At 34.0% G+C, this 26,839-nt stretch overlaps 1 protein-coding gene across 12 annotated transcripts in view; it reads left to right on the top strand.

The window, feature by feature from the left end:
* Positions 1 to 17,778, top strand: part of BCLAF3 (BCLAF1 and THRAP3 family member 3) — an 86,704-nt gene extending 68,926 nt beyond the window's left edge. For 8 of the 12 annotated variants that reach the window (XM_074300945.1, XM_074300957.1, XM_074300948.1 and 5 more), the window contains 2 exons: positions 4,240 to 4,392; positions 17,382 to 17,778. In XM_074300945.1, coding sequence (XP_074157046.1) covers positions 4,240 to 4,392; positions 17,382 to 17,411 — 183 coding nt within the window. In that variant the 3' untranslated portion in view covers positions 17,412 to 17,778. Of the gene's footprint in view, positions 1 to 803; positions 929 to 4,239; positions 4,393 to 15,863 lie in introns of those variants that run through there. The other 4 variants (XM_074300951.1, XM_074300950.1, XM_074300956.1 and 1 more) reach the window with 4 other exon arrangements.
* The last annotated feature ends 9,061 nt before the right edge of the window (positions 17,779 to 26,839 follow it).

A 26,839-nucleotide genomic window follows, 5' to 3' on the forward strand; every position in this document is an offset into this window, starting at 1 on the left:
AAAAGCTACCCTTTTTTCACTAAGAAAGATCAGCTGATCCCAAGAACAAAAAGAATTCTTGGAATGAGTTATAAAAGACTTTACCAAATAAGACAGATCAAGAAAAAATAAGAGAAATCCAGGAAAATTATGAAAAGAAAGTTTTTCAACCCGCAAAGTAGGTGGCACAGTGGATAGAGTGCTGGTCCTGGAGTCAGGAGGACCTAAGTTCCAAGGCAACTTCAGACACTTAATATTCCTAGCTGTGTGACCCTGGGCAAGTCCCTGAACCCTAATCATCTCTCAAAAACAAGAAAAGAAAATTATCCAACCTGAAATAGGGAACCAAAAACTTTAGAAAATATTTTGATAAAAACTGGATTTGGGCAAAGAAAAGTTAGTGACTGTCTAAGACATCAAGAAATAATAAAAGCAAAATCAAAATTAAGTAGGAGAGCATGTAAAACTTTTCAGAAGGAGGAATGATGTAAGAATAGTTAACTACCTGAAAATTATGATTTAAAAAAAAAAAAGAATCTTGAAAAAATATAAGGGATTATTATGGAAAACTGCTCTGAAGTTATAAAACAAGAAGGCAAAACAGAAATAGGGGGGGAAAAAATTCATCAATCACTACTTGAAAGAAATCCCAGGAAAAAACTTATAGTTGCAAAGCTCGAAGGTTAAAGACAATATTGCAAGCAAGCCCAAAGAAAAAAACAAAATTTAAATGTCATGGAGATATAGTAAGGATTATACAAGATCTCTAAGCAGTCTTATTCAGTGTTAATCTAATTAAATTACTAAAAAATTATCTTACCAAGTTAGATCATTTGGAAGAAGAAAAAAAAAAAAAGGTCAGGAACTTCAAAGAAATCAGAGAAAAGAAACCAAAAGGAGAAGATACAAAGAAGATTTAGCAGTATCAAACCTTAAACTATATTATAAGGTGAGAACATCTTTGTGTTTAATTATGCCTTTCTCTATTGGGAAAGAGGGGGAGAGATAAAGTTTAAAAGTGGACAACAGAAAACAAAAGAAAGCCCAGGGAAGATAAGAAAATCTGAGCAGCTTTAGAAAACAATATGTAGTATTTATTATGTAGTTTTTCTTGAAATAGAAATTTATTGTTTTATATGGAATCTTCTCTTATGTTTTGTTTTGTATGTGGCATTGTTTTTGTTTCTCATTTTGTGTTGAAGTTTAAAATGAATAAAAATTTTACTCTAAAAAATTAAACTATTCCTATTTTCCTGTCTAAAATTTCGCAATACTGTATAATGATTTAATATTTAATAATACGCTGTTGTTGCTAATTTATAGTCAGCCCTAAAAACATCAGGAAAGAATTTAATTTGGTTTAAGTATTTTTAAAAACTCAAATCCTTCAGATTACTAGGTTGCTCCTTTATATTTCTAAGATGAGAATATCTGATGTCTATACTGGCATAAATGTCAGTTCTCATAGGAAATTTGGAAATAGGTCAGAAATTTATAAATTTGTCATTTTTTAGTCAGTAGTATAGAAATAGGTGTAAATCCCTGATTAAATGCTTATAGATTTGGCTATATTCCTTCATTCAGTGAAAGCAGTTTTATATATAGTTTAAAGAATCCTAAATTGAGATCAGAAATTATTTTAATGATTCAGACCAGTTCCAATGATCTTGTGTTGCAGAGAACCCTTTGCATTCAAAGAGAAGACTGTGGAAATTGATTTTGGGCCCAGAATAACATTTTCATTCTTTTTTTTGTTATTTACTTGCATTTTATTTTCTTTCTCATTTTTTTCTGGTCTGATTTGATTTTTCTTGTGCAGCAAAATAATTGTATGAATATGTATGCATATATTGAATTTAACATATATTTCTATCATGTTTAACATATTTTGGACTACTTGCCATCTAGGGGAGGGAGTGGGGAAACTGGAACACAAGGTTTTGCGAGGATTAATGTCTCAGAATTATCCATACATATGTTTTGAAAAATAAAAAGCTTAAAGAAAAGAAATTATCTTAAATTATAGCTCTGATACAGATTTAGATAGATAGATAGATAGATAGATAGATAGATAGATAGATAGATAGATAGATATAGATATAGGTAAATCAATTAAGTACCCTAAGCTTCATTCTTCCCATTTGTAAAATGAAGAAGGAGAGGCCCTTTAGTCCCTTTTATTTTTAAATATGCAATTCTATAAGCTACTCCCTTTTTAGTAGAAAATTTTGAACCACTTTCCTCACAAGGGTTTTTTGTGGGCAAGTAGTTTGGTAAATCTTTAGGCATTTTATAAATGTCAGCCATTTTAATGTGTGATCCAAATCCACTGGTCTTTTCCCTCAAAGTTCTTGGCAGTTTTCAGAACACCATTCTTTCTTGGTTCTTCTGCCTGTGTGACTGCTCCTCATTCTTCTTTGCTGAATTTTTCATCTGTGTTACATTCACTAACAAGTACAAAATCAGTTTACAGAAATTCACCTTTCAACACACTTTGGAATTCACAGATTTTACAAAATAAGCACATACGTGTATTTTTCTTCCTTTTAAAATAATCCAATTTGATGTTTGTTTTAAAATACATTCAAAGGAATCTAGAAAGGCATTCTATCTTTTTGTTTTATTTGTTTATTGGTCCTTCATTTCTGGAATAAGTCTAAAGGCAATAACTGGTAGTTCATGTTACAAGAAGAAAGATGTTAGAAGTAGTGGATGGTATTTGATAGGCAGGCAGTATTAGGGAGGGAAAACTACTTTTTTTTCCATTACTTTGGAATTGTTTGTGCCATCAAAGTACAAACTTTAGATGTTTAGATGTTAAATATTTTGGAAGGCATTTAAGAATGAAGTCCTAGTCCTGGTTGTTTTATATTTATTTGCTTATTATCCTGAACCAAGTGTCTTAATCTTTCAGTCTCATTTCCTTTTTGGAAAACTAGGAATGATACTTAGGTTTACTTCATATTAATATTGTGAGGCAGAAATGTTGATTGAGATTATAGTCCATAATATTCCTAAATGTGGCCTGAGATTGGAATATAGTACCTATCTGATTTTAACATGTTAAATGTGTTAATAATAAGAAGAAATATGTGACTATGTGTGGTTTTCTCAACCAATATGTGGTCTGCAGAAGTATTCATATACTGTTTATTAGCTCTCATTTTTATTTGAGTTTGACATCACTATTTTAAGAATTACTTATATTCTTACTTTAATTTATCTGAGTACACAGTTAACTTCTCCATGTCCTCTCATTCTCTGTAATTCTTCTTCTTATTTTCCCTTAAGTGAAACTGAATAAGCATCTGCTAATTACCCTCTATGTGAAAGACATTGTATTAAGTGATGGGAATATAACAATGAAACACTCCCTGCCCTCAAATGGCACTTACAATTTTATTAAATCCGCCATTCAGAAGCCATTCTTCTATGTCTGGTAGAAGATAATGCTTGAGTTGAATCTTGAAGAGGGTTATTCTATGAGATGTATATGAGGAAGGAATATATTCCATGAAATATATTGGATTAGCATTATGATCATAGCTCCTGAGATAGTTTGTATATACTGTCTTAACTAACAAGTTTTGTTTTTGTTTTTTTTTTTTTTTTTCAAATAAGGATTTTGTTTTAATTTTTAAAAAATTTTTGTATATCAACAATTAAGTTTTTGGGAGGAAAGACACTATATATTATTAATTATTAATATAGAAAAATATTTGGGGGTTTTTTAAGTCATTTTTTAAAGCTCAAAAAGTAAATATTTATTTTTGAGCTTAATCAGATATAGATATATTACTAGAGATATAAAGTAAAGGATTTTTTTTTTTTTTTTGGAGATACCAGGTCTGTAATCTAGTGAACTACTTATAAATGCATATTTGAAATTTGGATATTTTTCCAATGAAGTAATAGTTTATTTTCACAGGCAGGTTATTTTTAATTAATGTTAATGAACTCAACATTACCTTATTACACCTTTATTATATCATTCTTTGAATATCTGAAGTACCTAACACTCAAAAGATATTCTGTAATGGATTTTTCTGTAATCACCACTGTTGTAACAATATGATTGTGTCAAAGTAATATCTGAAAATATTAAAGATGAAATGGAGGAATTATTGAACAAGTTAAAATTAATGTGTTATATTTTAAAATACTACAAACATCACATTTATAAATGACTATTATTGTGTCAATAAAGTATAATTAGAGATTTAACAGTTTAAAACTGATTTTCTCTTTTTTTCTTTACAGAACAATTTGATAGATGGCAGATTCCAGCCCCATTATAAATCAGGCCTAGTACTGAAGGGTTTGTATGTTCAAGCTAAGTACCAGCGCTTACGTTTTACTGGTTCAAGGGGATTTACCACTAATAAATTCAGAGAATTTCTAAAGAAAGAAAAGGTTAGTTTAATTAAAGTCATATTTAAAATTTTTAATTTATATTAGAATTTGTCTTGGAGATTTTACTTGATTTTAATTAAAATTTCTGGCTATAGCAGAGTACAATGTGAGGGGTAATTAGAATAATAAGTATTTAAACACAAAATATTTTTCGTGCCAATTCATGTTTTAAAAAATTACAAAATAACCTAGTTTAGATCTTCTGGCATCTATTGTTATTATTGCCAATTAAACTGTACAAAATGTGCATAAACAGTAAGCAGTATTAAAAATGTAGTTTTGTTTAGTTATAATATCAAATTAAAGGTGTTAGATTTTTGTAAATTTTCATTATACATTACCATCTTGAATGAGAGCTTCTAAAGAGAAACAATATGCAAAACTAGAGTAGTGTATATTTAAATACCCACTATAAGGTTATTCACATGGCCCACTTAATAAGATCATAGGATTTAGAGCTACAAGAGAACTTAGAGATCATTGAATCCAGCCTCAATTTCTAAATAAGAAGTCTTAGGCCTGAAGAGCTGATGAGATTTATAGAAAGTTGCATATTAAAGGATCTAGGATTTAAATTCAGGTCTCCAGACTCCAGATTCATGGTTCTTGTCATTATATCTCACTCCCTTCTATTTTTATTGTACTGAACTTGTTTGCAAATTATAATATACTTTTTTATCACATGCCTAAGAACATATAAAATGACAGTGCTTCAAAGCTATCTTTTAACCTGCACATTTTTAAAGTTAAAGCAATATGAGCAACCTGTTTATAAAAAATTCATGATAGATATATATAGCTGGATATAAATATATAGATATATATAGATATGGGAATAGTTCATGGTTTCGTATTCCCAAAGCATTGCAAATTCTTAGAAACCCAATCAGTTGTAGGTCTTCATCATGAAACCACATGTGAAGTTATGTAAAACATTTCCATAAAAGTTATGTTGTGAAAGAAAACATATCTCCCACCCTTATGGAAAAAAGCTCCAAGAAAAATAAAGTTAAAGAAAGAGTGCTTCAATCTATATTCAGACACAGTTTTTTATTCTCAACCATTTCCCAGTTGATGGGCATCCCCTCAATTTACAGTTTTTTGCTGTGAGAAAAGAACTGCTGCAAATATTTATCTTTTTTGATATTCATGCCCAGCATTGATACTGTTAGATCAAAGAATTTTCATGAATTTATAGCCCTTTAAGCATAGGTCATATCTTTTGATTATTTGTCAATTGAGAAATGGCTTATATTTTTATAAATATGACTCAGTTTTCTCTGTGTTTAAGAACTGAAGCCTTATCAGAGAAATTTGCTTCAAAATTCTTATTTACAATTACTATTGCTAACTGTAGCAATATTTATTCTATTCTCTCTCTCTTTCCATCCTGTTTGTCCTCAAAAATGTTCCCTTCCCCAATTTGCCCTGTCTTTTATCACCCTTTCTCTTCCTATATCCCTTCCCTTCCCCAATTTGCCCTGTCTTTTATCACCTTTCCCTTTCTATATCCCATTCCTCTCATTTTCCTGCAGGGTGAGATAAATTTCTCTAGCCATATTGAATGTGTATGTTATTTCCTCTTTGAGCCAGTTTTAATGAGAGTTAACTTCACTCCCTCCTCCTCTTCCGTTGTAAAAGATTTTTCTTTGCTCTTTTTTATAGCAGATAATTTATACCATTCCATTTCTTCCTTTCTCTTTTCCCCACTACATTCCTCTATCACCCTTAATTTCATTTTTAAAAAAATATTATTCCTTCCTATTACAATTCATGCCTGTGCTCTCTGTCTACATATACTCCTTCAGAAAGACTCCTCTTCTTGAGTTCAAATCTGGCCTTAGATACCCTGTGACCTGGGACAAGTCACTTAACCCTGTAATTCATCTGTAATGAGTTATTTTAATGACTTAGAAAAGGGAATGGCAAACCATTCAAGTATTTTTCCCAAGAAAACCTCCCAAAATGGAGTCACAAAAAGTCAAAATGGGTTTGATAACTGAAAGAGCAAGAAAGGACAATGCACTGGAAGAATGGAGGAGAGGAGGAGGAGGAGGAAATTTTCTCATAAATGAGGCAAGAAAGGAGTTATAACTTGGAGTATAAAAGTGGAAAGTGGGCCATTCTTGAATTTTACTCATCTGAACTGGCTTAAGTAAGAAGAATACACATATACACACTTAGGTACAGAAATTAATTTTACAGGAAAGTTGTAGATAAAGCATAGGAGGAGAGAGGAGATTAGGGAGGCATGCATAATCAAAAAGGAGGAGACAGATGGAGAATAAGAAGGAAAACACAGCATTCATAATTGTGAAGATAAATGAGATAAACTTATCCCAAAAACAAAAATGCAGAGCAAAATGGATTAAAAACCAGAATCCAACAATATATTGCTTATAATAGACACATTTGAAACAGATGCACATTGAGTCAAAATAAGGAACTGAAGCAAAAAGAGTCAGGTCTCAGGTAAAATAAAAGTAACTAATAAGATAATCAGGAAAACCTGTATTGTGTTAAAAGATGCTGGTGATAATTGATATCAATGTTGATACAGTTAATTGAAGAATATCAATGTGTACCAGATAGCATAGTATCAAAATTCCTAAAGGAAAAATTAAATGAATTATGAGAAGAAATAGTGAAACTTTTATATTATTGTGGGGGACCTCTTTGTTCTTCTCAGACTAGATAAATCTAACCATAAAATTAAAAAAAAAAAAAGTTAAGGAGATGAATAAAAAATTACCTGTGATAGATTTCTGGATTATATTGAATGGAAATAGAAAGAAGTAGGCCTTTTTTTAGCCTTGCATGGCACCTTCACAAAAATTAACCATATCTTAAGGCATAAAAACCTCACAAACAAACATGCAGAAATAATAAATGTATATTCTGACCAAAATGTAATTAAAAATTACATTCAATAAGGAATTTTTGAAGTTTCAATTAAAAATTGGAAACAAAAGTTTCATCTTAACAAATGAGCAAGTCAAAAAAATAATTCTTAGAAATAATCTCCTTTAGATCTGTAGATTTTTCTTGATTGTTAAAATTTCTTTTTAATGTACATTTTTTTTAAATTGAGTTCTAAATTCTCTTCATCCCTACTATCCTATCCTCACACCTTGAGAAGGCAAGTATTATGATATCTCTTTTACATTAAATATCATGTAAAATGTATTTCTATATTAGCCATGTTGCAAAAGAAAACACATTAAAAAAAAAATAAAAATTTACTAAGTGAAAAAAAAAAAGAGAGAATCACCTTTATTAAAGATAATAGGGTGGAGTACAGCGAAAGCAGTATTTAGAAGTGACCTCTTCTTAATTTTTTCTTTAGTAAAGGAGAAAGAACAGGTTAATGAATTGGGCGTGTAGCTAAAAAACTTGGCAAATAACAAAGTATTCCCACTTAAACATCAAAATAAAAAAAATAAGAGATTAATAAAATTGAAAAAAAAATTTAAATAAACTATTAGCACTTGAAATCTGATTTTATTGAAAAGAAATCAGTAAAATAGATTATTGGATAATTAAACTTACTTAAAAGAAAAAATTACCAATATCAAAAAAGCAATGAATAGCTATTTTGTCCCAACTATATGCCAAGAACACTGACACTCTGAATGAAATGGATAATTACAAAAATATAAGTTATCTAGATTAACAGAAGAAGAAATGAAATATTTCACCATATATTTATTTTTTAATTTAAAAAGCAATAAATGAGCTCAAAAACCCCAGGAGAAGATGAATTTAAAAGCCATTTTTACCAAACATTTAAAGAACAATTAATTCCTATACTATATTTTAAATTCCAGGCTAGCTCCCTGAAGAGCTCAGAATCAGCCAGAATCAGGATAAGCAAAAATACTTGCCCCCCACGTTGGGCGTCAAAATGTGAAGTTCTGTTGTCTCTAAAATTGGCAATCGTTCTCTGGGGGCAGATCTCTTGGGGAGCTTCTGCAGCCAGTCTTAGTTTTAGTTTCAGTTCAATAATCCCAAAATACAGCAAGGAGTTAAAGTCCAGATCCTATATTGTATCCTTCAAAGTCTTGAATCTTTTCCTGTCAGAATGTCTCCAGCCAGCTTTAGTCTCTAGCTCCCTCTGAATCCAAAGCCTCCAGCCAGCCCCAATGTAGACGTGGGAATGAATCAGACTCTGCCTCCAAGATTGTGGGTTTCCCAGAATTCAATCCTAGTTGTGAATCTTCCCGAAGTCCATGAGCAGGCTTTTCCTTTAGACTTGTGAATCTCCTGGACTTGTGAATCCACTGAATCCTCACTCTGAACCTCCTCTAGCTTCCCTGAAGTTCTCCTGGGAAGTCGTCTCCTTGACCCAATCCAGACTGACTTCCCCACTCAATGTTGGCTCCTTATATCCTCCCAGAGAATAGGCTTGTGAGTACTCCATGGGCTTGTGGGAACTCCTTACAGAACCATGAGCAAACTCCTTTAAAGGTTTGAACTCTGAACTAGAGAATTGTTGAGTACCGACTTAGCATCTTGTAAGGATCCTAACACTATATAAACTGTTTGAAAATATAGGTTGAGTGCTACCAAATTTGAAGAACAAAACCAGGGAAAAGCAACAATAGGTCATTATTAAAAATTTTAAATAAAGCACTAGTGAGAAGATTATAGCAATATATCACAAAGATCATACACTATGAACCTGTGGGATTTATACCATGAATGTAGAGCTGGTTTAATATTTGGAAAACTTTTTTTTTTTTAATATTTGGAAAACTTTAAGCATAATTGACTATGTTAATAACATAAAACCAAAAAATCATATAATTATCCTAATAGATACAGAAAAGATTTGACAAAATACATTAACCATTCATACCATGGTAAAGAAGCAGAGAATGTGGAATGTGATGTGGAAAGCAAAAGAGGTAGGATTATAACCAATACAGCAAAGCTGAGTGTAATCCTACTAGGAGGAAAAAGGAAAGGGCTCTTTATTGAAATGGAGGACTTTGAAGCATTCCCAATAGCTCAGTAGAAACTTGGCAATCAGATCCAATACTCAAGAAGCATAAAAAGATAAACCTGAGTAAAATACTATTGTGTTATAATAAAGAATAGGGGAAATGATTTCAGAAAAACCTGGGAAGATTTAAGTGGTTAGATGCAAAGTAAAGTGACTAGAACCAGATTAATAGTTTTAATAGTCATAATCAACTGAAAAACCTAATAACTGATCAGTACAGTGACCCACCATAATTCTAAAGAATTCATGATGAAAAATGCTACATTTCATAATATGGCTAATAAGAAAATGTCTTATTTGACTTAATACATGTTTATTTTTTGCCTTCTCTCAATGGTTAGTAGAGAAAGTGGAGGAAGATAATTTGGTACTGAAAATAAAATTAAGTTGATTTTTAAAATGTTTTCTTGTCATCTTCTCATAAAATAAACTTTATCATCTACTTTTTTCACCTGAGAAATACCAGTGAGTTACTAATGAGTCATTATTCCATTTATCTGCAATTTTCTCTTTGTTCTGTTTATATAGAGTTCAACATTTATACACTTCAACTTTTCCAGAAATAAATTTATTTATTGGGCATTGGTCAAGGATCTCATATCTAGTGGTGCTGTTTGTCAAATTTATGTTTATGGAAGAGATAAAACCAATTTTGGCTCCTCCTGTTCTTCCTTTCCTGCTACTCTGCCAATTTATTCCTTCAAGATTTTTTGAGCTTAAGGTTTTCAATGAATATTTTTTTAGAACCTCAAATGGCATTTTATTCTCCATACTCAGATGTTGCTCTGCTATTTCTATGAGTGTGAAAGATGATGAAAAGCAGTAGCTTGGAATATTAGATTGCAAAGTTGGTCTTGGAGTCTCTAGAGTGCAGGGAATGCCTCTAACATACAAATTTTAACCATGGACAAGTCATTTGATTTCTTGGAACATTTGGATCCATGGAACTCTCTAGGACTTCATAAGTTTTAGAAGAGCTTCTAATCTATTGGAGGAGAGGGTTTCCTCACTAGGACTTTTCTATGCTGATAAATTACAGATCCAGGCCAAAAGACAAAAACAACAGGTTGGCACATTGTAATTGTTTTTCAAATATTGAGCACTCATCCTAGTTGTATGAAATAGGTGCTTTTACAAAATTGATTGAAATCACTAGTAGTACTTTTGCTGTTCACAAAAATAGGTTTGCCTGGAATAGATGAGGAGAAGGTGTAGAAAACTGCATTTTGTATGCACTATGAGCTGATTGCTTAATAATTCCAAATAGCCCATTTTAAACAAGACATTAATGTTTTTAAACTGCTATTACTGTATTAAAAAAAAAAACAAACTTCAGGTTTTAGAATTGCCATCCATCATTCTAGAGGATTCTTGAAATATATTCTTTACCTTCTTCCAGAGAAATGATGGATTTATTTGCAGGCAGAGACTTGGCAAATGAGAGTATTTATTTTGCTTGACTATACATTTGCTATTTCTGATTAATGATTTGGTTGGTATACTGTGTATCACAGGCATAGTATCAGTGGCAGAATATGGTTTGAAAAGGTGAGATTGTGAAGTAATGAAAGCATTAGGGTTTTATTTGCCATTTTTAGGCATAAGAACAAGAAAGGTGTAAAAAATTTATCCTATTTGGTTCAATTTTTCAGTCATGGTCTACTTTTCATGGTCCCATTTGATGTTTTCTTGGCAAAGATACTGGAACTGTTTGCCATTTCCTTCAGCTCATTTTACAGATGAAGAAACTGAGGCAAACAGGGTTAAGTGACTTGATGGCCCTGCATTGTGTCCTCTTTGCCACCCAGCAACTCATGCAATTTATAGAGACTGATAAAGAAGGAATGGCAAGTCAAAAGCCAGGAAGAGGATTTGGGCCAATAAGTATCCAGAAGGTAAAGGTAAAGGGTGATGTATAACAACAGTTTAAACAAGTTTTGGGGAACCAAAAAAGATAGAAATATCTCAAGCTAATCAAATGAGCAGAACGAGATACTATACCATTTTAAGGAATTAGGAAATAGAACTATAAAGAACTTCCTAAAATCATATCATTTGTCTCACAGAGCAATAAGTTCTAAAATTTCCCCAGTAAATGGTCTTCCTCATTTATGCTTGAAAACGTCCAATAATGAGTAACTCACTACTTTGCAGTAAAAAGTAGGTAATAGTTAATGCATTGGGCAGAATAGTGCATCTTATAGTCAGGAAGACCTGAATTCAAATCCTGCCCTAGGTTAGCTTTGCTAACTTAGCAAGTCACTAAACTTATTTTGCCTCAATTTTCTCATCTGTAAAATGTAGCTTATAATAAATAATACTTCTTCCCAAATGAGATAACAAACAGAAGAAAGGCTATCCATCGCTGTTGTTCCCAAGATAGCCCATTTTATAATTGGATAGATAAAGTTCTTCAGTTTTCCCTAGTGAGGTTCAGTCTTTATCCCAGTAACTTCTACCCATTAGTCCTAATGCTGTGTTTCTTGGCTGGGCTGGATTAGTCCAGCTGCTCTTGTCTGTGAGAACTGTAAGTCAGTTTAGATAAAGCAGGGGCTGAAACACAAGCAAAGGAATTAGGAAAAATGAAGTCTTGTAATCAGGCACAGTGTGCTTCAGACTAGGAGCCTTTCTACTTTCTGATAAAGTAGCAGCCATCTGAAGCAATTGCAGGAACCTATTTCCTTCTATAGGTAGAAGGATAGTCATGCCATGAGAATATCTTAAGTGAGGAAAAGTCTTTAAGACGTTTCCATTATCTGACTTGTCAAGTCTATTTTTTTCTTCCCAAGTTCAATTCCTAATTGGTAAGATTTTCTGCCTTCTATTTTAGGTTCTTCCAGAGCCCTTATTTCAATTTTACCTATTGCTTTATTCCAAGGATTATGCTTATAGTCCTTATAACTCATTTCCCCCCTCAGTTCTAATTCTTCTTGTGGAAATACTCTCTCCTGGGCTTTTCCTTTGAGCATCTTTTGACCCATAATATTTCTTTACCATATTTGACATAGTCTTCTCTTTGATCATATCCTTAGTGTCAGTTTCTGGCTTTAAGCCAGGTGCAGATACTGCCTTCTACAGTTTTGCATTGGGTAGTCAGATCCTGTTCCTATGCTCAATTTTCTGGGCTTCTGCCCTGACTTATCTTTTCTCCTATGATTAGGTTCAAATCCCAGGCTTCAGCATCTCAGGTCAGAGTTTTGCAGTTTATGATTCTAGTTAGGGTGCTGCCACCTAGGTTTTCTGTTCTTCTTGAGACTTCTTCATCTCATCTACTGCCACTGGCATTCCATCCCCACTATGGCTTTCCTGGCTGGACCTTTCTTGTAACCCGTGTGGTTCCTTGTCTTTTTGTGAAGTCTCACACATCTTACTGATGGGTGGGTGGGTGCCTTTTTTTTTTTTTTTTTTTTTTTTTTTTAAGATGATACCATTTTATTAGGGAAAAAAATTATATGTTTTGTTCTGTATTTATTTGAAGACATTTGATCATGTTCTAAGTGACCTCTCATATAGCAATGTTTTGTAATCAGGCAGTAAAAAAAATTGGAGAGAAGAGAAATGCTGGACTGTTTCACATTTAGTGAACTGCCACATAATCCCGCACACATGACCTTCTTCTCTCTCTTCCTGAGTTCTCTAACTTAGTGGGACAATTTTGCCTTCATTTGGATTGTAAGTTCTTAGAGTCTTTTTGATTTTATCAGTGGAAATGACATTGTGGAGGGTGAAGTTATTGTCTGTTTTGCTGCTCTATCCTAAGAGCCACTGGTTTTCTTCAGCTACCTTGCAGTTAAAAATCTGTTTTGTTTTCCCCATTAGAATGTAAGTTCGGTGAGAGTAGAGACATACTCATATTTATTCCCAACATTTAACAAAGTATTTTATACATAGTAAGGGCTTAATAAATATTTTCATTCATTTCTTTCTTGTATTCCTGGCACCTAACACAACTCTAGGGCCACTCTCAGTAAATGTTATATTTGAAAAATGTTGAAATTATCATCCTAGTCTTATTTTCTTTATTTTAGTTATATTCTTGACTTTAAGTTCAGGGAAATTGTCTTCTAGAAACTCTAAGAATATATAAAATTAACTTATATAAATGAAAAAAGAAATGACTCTTTCATAAATGATAATATTATAGACTGTCATGCTTTGGTTTCTATAAAAATTCTGCAATAGTATAATGATATGACTAATAAGAGTTCTTTAGTCAGACACAAGTTTTGTTTTAGACATACTTGACCAAGCAGTAGTGGGAAGAATTAGAAGGGAGGAGAGGAAAGAGATCTTCAACTGTACATCTCTTGCACATGTATTCCAAGTCAATAGGCATTGATGGTATGAGCCATTATCAGTTAATGATGAAGTAAGAAATTACTTGGTCTTAATCCAATTCTTGTGAATATTGCAACACAGAAACCAAGTCTACATATGTAATCTAAGTGGGTTAGAAAATAATTCCAGTAGGTGTGAAATAAATCATACCCCAAGACCTTTCAATTGTTTTTTATTTTTTTTTAATTGAGGTTTTGGTTTTGTTTTTGATACTGAGTGAGAATGGGTCTCCCCTTTATCCTGAGGGGTACTGTTTTAAATTGAAAGAATTTGCAAAATTAAGAAAACAAATCTTTAAATTAAAAAAAAAAGCCATCTATACTACTTGCTTATTTAATTTATCCTAAAAATTTAATTTTTAGGAGTGTGTGTATTTGTATGTGTGTGCTTTCTAACTTCCCATATAGCAAATATACATAGCTCTATAATTACCAGTTGCCACCTTTGTAGAAAATGGATTTAATCAGAATGTAACAGTGGAGCTACATGGTAAGTATTTAATTTTTACAATGTAAATGCCCAAATAGCCTAAAGAAATTGGTAATAGCCACTGACTGAATACTGTTTTCCCCAAGCCTATATGTGTTTCATGTAAAATATGTAACTGTATGTGAAAGGCTTAATGAACATTGAAATTGAACTCTTAAAACTGAATAAAATTAATATGATGTACAAAAGACATGAGAAATAAAAAATAAGCATAAAATCATATTTGTGAACTATGAGAGACAATTATGGGGTGAGTGAATTTTCATATCCCTCTTTCACATGTTTCACAGAAACATTTGGTGGGGAGGGGGTCTGTATTCTTTTAAGGGCTAACATTACATTTAGAAGACCTTTAAAAGATAACTTCAGCTACCATTCTGACATGCAATCTAGTCTTTTAAAAATTACCCCATTGCCCTAAGGGTATATTTAGTTGATCCTGTGTGAAAATGATGATGGCAATAACCCCACATGTTGTACTTTAAAATATACAGCTTTTGCAAGATATTAGGTATAATAATATCTCCGTTTTATAGTCTGAGAAGGCTGAGATTCTAAATTTGGGATTTGCCTATGATCTAAATAATTGCATGAAATAGATTCAAATCTTAAGTTTTCTGAATCATATATCCTATTTTATTTTCACTATAATATGCTGTGTTTTGGTGGAACAAATGTATAAAATAGTCAACAAGAATATAATGAATTTCTAAATTTTGCAATACAGATAATGAATGCAAAGAGAATTCATAGAAGGGAGAAATTCTAGTGGCTTGTAGTCATCAATGAAAGCTTCACAGAGAATATGAAAACTAAGATGATCTTTAGAGATTGGGAAACATAAAGAGAGTTTGGGAACCAAGTTTCCAATTTTAGGCAGTAATAAGGATTGCTATAATGGATCCCATTTATTCAAGACCTAGAAAACCATTTGAGAAATTTGAACCCAATATTAGATTTTAAACAGGGGAATGATATGGAGCAGATAGATAAGTTTTTTATTGTATTAATCTGGAGAGGGAAGAAAGGAATACAGGTTGTACCTGTAGAAATTTAAAGGAGGAAAAAAACAGATGGATTTAGAAGATGATCACCATAATTGAGACTTGGAACAATGTGAGTCACTACAGGGGGTGGTGATGACATGAATGAGACGGGAGAAAGGTATCTCTGGTATTGCTAAGAAAGAATATTTCATGTATTTCCATATTTACAATACACATATAAGTAGAGAGCATTTGGTGAGTTGTATGTTGTGAAGGGCAGCATGGTGAAGGAATAGCTTCCACACATAGCTTTCCAAATGGAAAGATTAATTCAACAAATTTTTTTAGAATTAACTTTTAAAAAGTGATTTCTAGTGAAAAAATGAGACTTATTTTCTGAAGCAAAATGCTTGAATTTTCTTTTTTGTAATCAATAAAACCATACTTAATTAGAGGAATAAAGTTTATAGCATCTACTACACAGATGAAAAATCTATACTGTGTACAAAATTGTAGTTCTATTCTGAAAATGTCTTTTAACTCACATAGAAATTATGAAAATGAGATGATAACCATCATTACTGTTTTTTGAAATAAAAAATTTCCATACAGGTAAATGGCAATAAATAAATAAACTTTTAAATTTCTTTCAGTTTTAATTATGTAAGGTGCTAGTAATACAGGTAAGGATATGCATTCTTAATTTTTTAAATGTCCCTGAAAAAAATGTGCCATTCCACTTTTTCCTCTTGTTTAGTTGCATGGCTTTGTCTCCAACATGTCTTTAGCAATTTAGAGTTTCGATTCTTACTACAGTATAGACTTTCATATGCATTAAACTTAAATCATGATCTTGTTCGTGTAATTCTGCTGTGTTAACTGACATCTTTTTTACTGAAAACTTACTTCTTTTATATAACAGCCCCAAGTACATACATTTGTTAATGAATGTTTAAAATCTGTTCCCTTAGGAATTTCTTTGCTATCAGCCAGATTAGGAGTTCAATTTCAAATGACTTTCAAATGAGAAAAATTATTTTACTGTGCAAAGTCACAGAGAATATTGAAACAATTGGCAAGAACAGTCTAATATAAAAAATCTTATTGGGGGGGAAGGAGGAAGAGAACAGAAGAACATGGTAAATACAACCAAAAGAATACTTGTTTTCTAATTAATGGGCTAGTGATTCTCTAGTAACTAATATGAGAAGACTTCACTCATGGCATTCTTGTATCACAATTCATCCACCTTAATCATGCCCTCAAATATGCTGGGTTTCTGTTGCTAAGGCTTATTCAACCCATGGTAGTCATATTCATCTTTATCACTACTTGTCAGAACCAACTGTCCTGTACTCCTTCCCCTGGCTTTTATCTGGGGCCATCATTCATTTCTTATTTCCCTTCTCCCTAACTGTACCCACTGTCAAAGAGAAATTTGTCAGAATTTTGACCAATGATTTTTAAAAGATTTCAGACCCATGACAGGACTCCCAGATCACAGGAACATCAGTAAGAGATAACAGACAGATTTGTGCATATACCTGTTAATCACAGACATAGTCTTTTTTTAATTAGTATTAATATATTAACTAGTTGAGCATCCTGAAACTGGCATAGGCAGTAAGCAACTTTCCCAATCATCTTATTCCAATGAAAAATCACAATAAAAATATCATGAAGGAGGGAGGATTAGTATTACTGCTCTGATTATATGCTCTTTGAAGATAAAAAGGTTTTTGCAATAGGTGCCAATAATGGGATGAAAAAGTGCTATTTGGGATTTGTTTGAAATATAGATAGGATTCAAGAGCCATTTCCTGTAAGATGGGTTATTTCCAAGCCTTAGCAACTTTAATTGGACTCTTGGTGACATGGTTGATCATAAGTCCCACATAGCAGAGTCCTTTATCCATTAACTCAATAAACACTAGTATTGATATTTTCTCAATCTTGCCAGCCTGTCTTATACTACATTTTGATTCTATTTATTAAATATTACTTTTCCTCTTTGGTGTCCCCTGTGTCTCTGCAAGGATGTCAGGATGGTGCTTTGTAAATTAGTCATCATGAAGCTTTATGGTATAAATAAGGGTGTGGGTTAAACTTTTAAGTTTTTATTTTACTCTGATTTTGACTAGCAGATTTTCTTGTATGTTTTCTCTCAATAGGAGCATATGAACATCGCTACTGAAATCTAACCTGCGATTATAACACCTAGGAGTGAACGTTATAGGAGGATTTCTGCTTGGCCACATGTCTTTGTCAGGAGTTAATAGAGAATTGGAACTAATACTATAACTTTCTTGTTAAATAACTTTATTTTTCAGTAGTGGAATGCTGCAACTTTTTTACAATTAACAATTGCTTTTAAATCACAGCATTCAGTTTGAAAGTTGTAACTATAGTTCCCTTGAAAAAGACTCAAAAATCATTTGAAGGGAATTTATTTATTGATAACATTTTCTCTGAGCATGGTTTATGGATAGAACTTACTGAGTTGTTTTATCTTAAAATTTATATGTTGAAAGTTTATGACTTATGTAATAAAAAAAAACCTACAGAAAACTTGGAAGCGTTTCTGAATTTTATTGAGGTTTGTACCTTTTGTGTCCAGAGTGGTGGCCTGAAGGTATTGAAATTTGTTTTGTTTATGTTCTTTTTTCTGTGATGGCTTACCTTGTTACTTCAGATTTTCTTAAGTGTCTTAAGAATTTTGAGAATTACACTTCACACATTCTATATTATAAATGCTATAGGAAAGCTAGAAAACTATTTCAGATTTTCATCATCATGGTTGTTGTTATCTCCCTAAAAACATTCACACTTTTGTGTAAATAGGTAAATTTAACTAATATTTGCTCTTTCAGGTTTCAAAATGTCATTAGCCAAAAAAAAAAAAAAAAAAAATTGTGAAATTTATATGCTATAGGTGGGTTTGTTCCAAGGTATGTTTTTTTTTTTTTGTTTTGTTTTTGTTTTTGTTTTTGGCTGAATGAAAGGGTTAGAAGCCAAATGAGTAAGTTCTGTGAAATGAAGGAAGTAGAGGCACCTACTATATATACATCATCATCTTAAGAAAGTTGGCTACAAAAGAAAGGAAAGATGGGATAATAGAGAATTTATTTGAGTCAAAGGATGACTTTCTGGGTATGAAGAAGGATGAGCATATTTGTAGGCAGTTAAACAGACTGAAAGATGAGAGCTTGGGAAATAACTAAGTAGAGAGATTAGGGTATCAACTGTATCAGAACCAGGCCATAATCTGTGAATGTTCCAGCTGAACAGATAAGGCTAGAGATAGGAGAATCTGGGATCACAAATTTAAATTCAGAGTGAGAAAAACAGCTTATGAGCAAAGTTGTTTGTTCTTCCTTCTCGAAGATGACCTCATGGTCATCAGGAAGGTAATGCCATTGCTAATCATAAAAGAAAATAGGAAAGAAAGGGGAAGAAGAATATATTGGGGGAAGGGGAGAAGAAGAAAGAGGAACAGTTTTGGGAAATATATCTCAATCAGGGTAGATATATTGACATGTACAAATAAAGAGGGAAGGGGGAGGTAAGCGACTGACACAACTCATCTGACCTGGTCAAAAAAGGAAAGGATAAACACATACATACATCTGAGTACAAAAATTGAAAAAAGAAATTTCATTCAATAGGGAAAATGGGAAAGAAAAGGGAGAAGAAATAATTAGGAGGAGGATAGAAAGGATTGGAAGTATAGGAGTATTACAAGGGTAGTATTACAATAGGGTTAATTTTTTTTTTTTGCTTAATCCAAATTGATCCTATGCAAAATAAACCTTGAGGATAGGGAAGTAAAAAAATATATAGCCTTTTTGTTGAAGCATAGTCTAGAAAGTGTCTATCAATTGCAGAACAAATTACTGAGTTTAAATGTGACAATGCTATTGTGTTGTAAGAAATGTTGGACATAGTTTCAGAAAAACCTGGAGAGATATAAATAAATATAGGAAGAATAGGGAGATATAAATATATGAAAAATAGAGTAATCAGTTGGATAGCTTCTACTAAGACAACAGCAGGGTAAGGACAAGTATTTTTGAAAGAATTAGGTAACCGGTCAGTGTAAAGACAATTCATGAATCCAGAAGACTAATAGTGAAGTGTACTACCCACCCCTTAGAAAGGGAGGTGAAGGACTCAGAGCACAGAATGAGTTTTGTTTTTTGTAATTTGGTACATGGACAATGCAGAAATTTATTTTGTTTGAATGTACATGTTTGTAATAAGTCTTGTTTTTTCTCCTCATGGAAGGGGATTGTTGAGAATGAGAAGGCAAATTTTTACTGATTAAAAAAGATAAATGAAAAACATGTGCTTTTTAAGTAAAAGACATATTTCATACATTTGTCTGTACTATAAGAATTATAGATCTTACTTGAGGTGTTTGGATGGGCTATTAACCTTTGATTTTGATGAGAGGAGCCCCAAAAGTCTCAAACTGGGGGGAAAGCTTGAAAAACTCCCTCAGAGAAGCTCTCCCCTGAGAGACCCACCCCAGGGAATAAAGTGGTTTCATTCTGTTATCTGGGTGAGACTAGTTGAGTCCTGGACCACTCCTACTTAGCCCAAGCTGAAGATCTAGATAGCGGCCTCTATTGAGTTGGAGCTTTAGTCCAGGGACACCCATTCAATTGAAAGATTCTCTATTCTGATTGCAACTCAGCCCCCACCAAGAGCTACCCATATATAACAAGCTCCCTTCAGCTCAATCCCTTGCAGAGGCCCTAAAAGCAGGAATCATGCCAGGCCAAGGGGCCTCCCATGGCATAGCTACCTGAGAGGGACTGCCCACTGAAAAAGACATTTTCTTTTCAGTGCTATCCTCTCTGTCTCACACATTTCTCCCTCTTTACCTCTCTATCAGGACTTCCCTGCTAGACCTTTATCTCTCTGCCAGTACTTTGCCACTTGGAAGTCAGTCTTCCTAGCAAAGGCTAGCTTCCCAGTGCCAAGTGCCAGTAAACTTTTTAACCATTCTAACTTTTGGGTTCGTAAATTCATTTATTCCCAATGCCAAGTGCAGGTTACTAGAAGGGATTCCCATAGCTCTCTGCCCTGCATCGAACCTCATCAATTTCTTGTCTAATTTCTTTTCAAATCGTCTATTTTATGTGTCAGATCCCTTATAAAATCTCTTACTGGCAGTGATGAGGGTACAGCAAGTTAAGAAAATTGGAAGTCATCTAGAATGAATTTACAAACTCAAACTCTCTAGGTTAAGGGGTGAAGTTTCATTGTAATGCTCCTAAGGAATTTAAATTAAGAGGAGAAATATCCTTTTATGGGAAAGAACCCAGAGCAAGGTGTGCTCACTATGCTAATTGTGTGCTTCAGTAAACCCACTGGTGGCCATCCTGTTTATACAAGATAGCTTCAGGAGTAAACATCTATAGTTTATCCTCCTGATTGTGTAAAGTGACAATGTGTGTGTCAGTATGAGATTAAGATAATTCTACCCGGTCAGTTTGTTCCTAGCTGGGTTGCTACTAGGGACGTGGTCTTAAGCTGGAGTTCATTCACCCCATCAAAAATTCATGTTCAATGGCAAAAATATTCAGCCCTCTTAGAGAATTCCCCATCTGTGATTAGGAAATCATAAGACTTAAAACTGGAAGGGAGCTTTGCAATTACTCTTGATGCCAGCGTAGCCTCCTTTAAGATTCCTTTTCTGATCTCCAACTTCCTTTGGGACTGACCTTTGATTTACAAGATCTGGTCAAAACCACCCTTTTGTGTTCCAAGGGGAAAGATCTGGATCTGAGCCAGTTTGGGCTATACTCTGCCCCCATTCTAATTATCTGCTCAGATAGCCCAGGCTCCATCTATTGGGTTCTACCCTCGAGGAATCAACCTGGGCTCCACCCATATGCCCCTTCAAGCAAATAAAAGAGCCAAGCTGGACTCATCTCTTGGCAGAGAGTTGAAACATGCAAGCACTATGCTCTGCATAACAGACTTTCTGTTCGCCACTTTTGGTGTACTTCTTCCTCTTATCTAATACCTTTTACTAACCAGACTTTAACCTTACTTCCAAACCCTACAATAAACCTCTTTTTATCAATCTAGGTTTTTGGACCTGTAAGTTAATTTACAGGGCACTCTGCACCACCATTAGAACTCATTTAACTCTGTATCCTTGTGCCGAATCCAAAGAGGTTGCAGGGGAGCTCCATTTGACTCCCTGTACCCCGGACCTGCCACTAGACCTCAATTAACCCTAATTTTATTTAGGTATCCCTTAGCTAGACCTCAACATTTGGTTATACCTCATCACTCTGTCCAAGCTTCATGTTTTAAAGACAAAGCAGTTGTGATCCATTCCACCTGTTCCTACATTGTCGAGGAAGATTTTATTTAATCTAAAAATGAGTTCTCTCACTAAGGATAGAATCAGCCTGAGGCAAAATTGAAATAAATGAATTTGGTTTTCTGATTGGTGTGAGCCTTAAGAAAATTTTCTAGTGATCTGTCAATGCTCTTAGTAAAAGCACAGAAGGTACTGTTATCAAATTCACCATTTGGAAATCACTTCAATGTAATTTCATTGGTAAAGATGCTCTACTAGGGCCAAATCCTTGCTGTAATTTAGTAGGTCATATTTGAGAGTTATAACCAAAATAAGCATGCAAGCAAACTAGTGATGCTCTATTCCAGACTTAATAAGAATAGTTCTTGGCTATCATAGTCAATTACTAGGCCTTTATTTAAAGCTTTATGAATTTGGTCCAACTTGCTAGGAACTATGTTCTGCTGGCAAAGCCTGGCAACTCAGCTTTATCTCTATGTCATGATAAACTATTGATATAGAATTTTAATGGATAGCAAAGCTGAGGAAAATAGTCAATACACTGCATGGCATAATCAATATTCAGAATAGCCCCAAGACTGAAAAAATAGCTAGAATCAAGAAAACTAATTTTAATAAAAACAAGTATCAAGTCTTGTATTTAAGTTCTAGAATTCAAATGCATAAGTCATAGGATAAAAAAAAAATCAGACTTTTTCAAAAATAATATTTATCAATATATTTTGTTTTTACATAACCTACATTTCACACATTAAAACTAAGGATACCATCCTGAAACCTATCTGCAGAAGTACATACTTAGGGAGGGACTGGCAGATGGATTGTACATATATGCCCCCTCAGAGGCTTCAAACTGCTTTTTGGTTTTTGTTGTCACCTTTACTGTGAAATCCAGACTAGCTCTTTGGAGGCCTCAGTAACAGCCAGAGTTAGGATAAGTAAAAGTCCTTGGTCTTTAGGGGGAGAAGTGAAGGAGATGGACAAAACTGCCACAGGCCCGCCACCAACCTTTCTCCTCATCCTGCTGAAAAGTGAGTCTGGCTCATCTCACTCCACCCCCTAATCCTTCCTGTGATTATCTGTATACACCAAACACCAAGCCAGCACGGAATAGTGACCAGGGCCATTTTCCCAAACATATGCTAATAGAATCATAATCCAAAAGGTAATTAGCCTTAAGTCCTCAATTGTCTGATTCAAGTGCACCTTTTAAGAGTTTCAGCGATTTACATTTACTAATTGAGTAAAAGCCTTGTTAGACTAAAGGTTCAGATTTTTGCTAAAGGAAATCAACCCCATTATCTTCACTCTGCATGTCATCCTCTCCACCCAATGCTTCACACCTTTTTAAACATTATGGGTCCAATAGACTCCAGCTCTTCTGAGTGCTCCTTTCATTTGCATAACACTGCTGCCTCAGACACTGGCCCCACTCCTTCAAGGAGACTAAAGTGAGGGTTTTGGGGAAAACATTCTGTAATATTTATCCTGGGAAAGTTGTCTTGGACAAGAGGCATCCATGATAGCCTCATCTCCCTCCATCCCCAGCCTTCCTCTGGGTGGGGTTCCTGGCTATTGTCCTTACTAACTCCACTTTTAATTATTCTTTTTGCTCATATTTGGCCCCTGCATTTTTAATCTACTTGTGAGAGTTATTTCCTCCAGGCTCCAAGCTATGAACTTCCAACTCTTTGTTCACCCTGAATCCTGTGGGCTTACTGATTCTGATACCCAGCACCCCTCTGAATGCTGCTGTCTCCCCTCTTCAGTCTGGACCCCACTGAGCCCCCAGTCCCTACAGCTCTATGGTCCTTGTCAGCTTGAAGTAGCTCCAGAAGATGAGACCTCCACCCCTTTGTCCCAAATGAATTTGGGGATGGCTGTTTGAGGGGGGGAAATGATGTAAAATGAGTTCCCCTGAGCTTGGAAAACTCGGTAGTCCTAAATCTTCTAACTTTGGAGTCTGCCTCTGGAAACTCCTAAGACTATTTCTCACTTCACTGCTGCCTGATGTTTTGGTCAGTGATAATCAAATTTCCGAGACCACCCTTAATTCAACTGGAGATTACTTCCTAGCCTTACCCTTGGGCTATAGAATTAGCATATCTATGATTGAAAGCTATATAAGTGAATCTCCTTGGTTCTGTTTCTATACTAGATTCCCTTAGAATTCAGTCTGCTCAGTAATGAATCACATTACCTCAAAAAAGTCTTTGCCCCTTGAAAAAAAAAATAAAACTAAGGGTAGTTATATGGAATAATAGATAGAATGCTAGGCTTGAAGTCAGAAAGACTCATTTCTCCAAGTTCAAATCTGATCTCAAACACTTAATAGTGTGACTCTGGACAAGTCATTTACCCTATTTGCCTCAGTTTCCTCATCTGTAAAATGAGCTGAAGAATAAATGGGACACCACTTTGGTATCTTTGACAAGAAAACCCCAAATGAAGAAATGACTGAAGCAAGTAAACACACATATTTCCCACGGTGTTTCCCCCATCCTTTTCCCAAAAGCTACCCTTTATAAAGAATAACAAACAAAGATGAAAAGTATGTCAACGTTAACACAATACTGAAGAACTCTGACATTAATATGCAGTAAATCCTGACATACTTCTCTACCAAGAAGTGGACAAAAGTGTTTTCTCTTATTTCTTTGAAGCTTAGCTTGGTCATTATAATTTCATAGCATTTAGCATCAGTCGTTTTGTTTTTCATTCCATTTACATTGTTGTGGTCATTGTGTATCTTGTTTTTTAAAATTCTGCTTTACTTCATTTTGCATCTTTTCATGTCTTTCCATGCTTCAAATTGATTAGTTCTTTACAGTATAGTAATTTCATTATGTTCTTGAATATGGCCCAAATCTGATTAAAATGAAGTTCTTATCTGATTTTAATGTGTCATTGGTTCAATATGTGTGTGTGTGTGTGTGTGTATAAACACTCTCAGTTTTCTAAATAAATATGCTTTCTACAGGGATCCTTTTGTACTATTTAGTGGACTCCTTTTTGAATTTGATACTGCTTTTCTATATCATACTTGCTTCTCAACATTAGAATACTTCTACAGTATTTCAAGTGATGTATGATTTCAGTAGTGTTGATGTCCCCTCCAACAGTGTAAATCACAGCCTTTCCTTACTTTAGTAGATGGTTTCATGAATTGTCATAGGCTTAAAAGAAGGGCAGCTAGGTGATGCAGTGGATAGAGCACTAGTCAGGAGGACCTGAAGTCAGGCACTTAATACTTCCTGGTTGTGTGACTCTGGGCAAGTCACTTAACCCCAATTGCCTCAGCAAAAACAAACAAACAAACAAATAATCACCTAGTGGCCAGGTTCCAGGTGATAAAATTAACATCATTAGACTATGGCTCATTAGAATCAGTGGTGAGGCTCTAGCGTCACCCTCACCACACAACAATGATGAGACATTGAAGACAGACTTTATTAGAAATCCAAAAAATAGGATAAGGGAGTGTAGCCCAGTTGACTGAATGAAAGAAAGAATTCAAGTCTGGCTCATCTTGCACACTTCCTTGACAAAGATCTAGAGAATGCATCAATCTGAATTTTTGTAGAGACAATAAAAGGACCCTACTGATTAAGCTAGTGCTCTAATATCATTTCAAACTTCAGGGACAACCTTGACCTTCTCTTGAAATGCTTGGTAAATGGATCCTGGATCAGAAATTATTTCCCGGTTAATGTCTCTCAAATCTTTTTGTCCAGGACAATTCATTCTGTCCAGACTTCAGAGAGGAGTCTGACCAAGCTGTATTGTTCCCTCGCTTTCGTATCCCTCTGCTGCCATCTGCTGATTATTAATCCTCAACATCTCAATCCTCAGCCCTCAATATCTGCCCCTACTATCTCTTCCTCCATAGAGGGCAGAAGTCTCCAGTCTAATCCACTTTTGACTTTAAACAGCAAAATTGAAACCAGACTCCGAGAGGGTTTCTTCCCCCAGACTCTCTTTCAGTCTGCCCAACCAAGCCACACTTCCTAAAACATCAAGTTCATTAGATTGATCCCCTGACTTGCATGATTTAACAAGTTTGGCAAATGAATCTTCACTGTGTCAGTCAGTCAGATTGCTACCTTCATAACAAAAAACCAAATTAATGTCTAGGGATTTCAAGAGAATTGCCATTATATAGACAGTAATCAGCAAAGCCAGACTGAAACTCAAATCTAGTATTAATTTAGGAATACTTACTACATCTTTCTGCCTTTTGAATGAAGGATCCTATTAAAGTAAGATCTCTTTTGGGAAAAGACTAGTTTTCTAAGATCCAGGTGAGAATATAAGTAATGAGACCATCTTTTTTGTTGTTGTTGTTTTGGCAAGCAATTAGGATTAAGTGACTTGCCCAGGGTCACACAGCTAGTAAGTATTAAGTATCTGAAGCTAGATTTGTACTCAGGTCCTGACTTCAGATGTTCTATTCACTGTGCCATCCAGCTGCCCCAGAGACTCTCAATTTTTAAACAAACCTGAAAAATATATTAAAATCAGTGCAGCTCTCCTAGAAGGCTTACTGTATTCACTACTATGATGCTGTTATTGTACAAAGCATTTTGGGAACCTCTTATTTTATTAGAATTACCAAATAGCATCAATTTTGGCAATTTCTTTTTTCTGGAAACCTGATTGCAATTATCTTTTTTAAAATCTAAAGTTATGAGGAACCAAAGCTGATATAGTGTATATGTATATGATGTAGCAGGTCTCCTAGTTTTATTTTATTTTATTTTTTTTTAATTTAATTTTTATTTTATTTTATAATTATAACTTTTTTTTTTGACAGTACATATGCATGGGTAATTTTTTACAACATTATCCCTTGCACTTACTTCTGTTCAGATTTTTTCCCTTCCTCCCCCAACCCCCTCCCCCAGATGGCAGGCAGTCTTATACATGTTAAATATATTACAATATATTCTAGATACAATATATGTGTGCAGAACCGAATTTCTTGTTGCACAGGAAGAATTGGATTCAGAAGGTAAAAATAACAGTTTACACTCATTTCCCAGGGTCTCCTAGTTTTAGTCCAAAATTGGAGGGACTGTTAAGTAATGTACCTTTTTTCTTTTTTTCCCCCCCACCAAACTGGTTTTAAGAGCAATTCTAAGACAGGAATTTTTAGATTTACTGATCAGTGTTGTCATTAGTACAGATGTGTATTTTCCCAATGCACTTACTTTGAAAAACAATATTGACTAGGATGTGTAAGTTTTGTTATTTTTTTTTAAATCCTCTTATTTTAGAATCATTATGTAG

Source organism: Sminthopsis crassicaudata, chromosome 3, assembly GCF_048593235.1.
Source record: "Sminthopsis crassicaudata isolate SCR6 chromosome 3, ASM4859323v1, whole genome shotgun sequence".
NCBI lineage: Eukaryota > Metazoa > Chordata > Mammalia > Dasyuromorphia > Dasyuridae > Sminthopsis > Sminthopsis crassicaudata.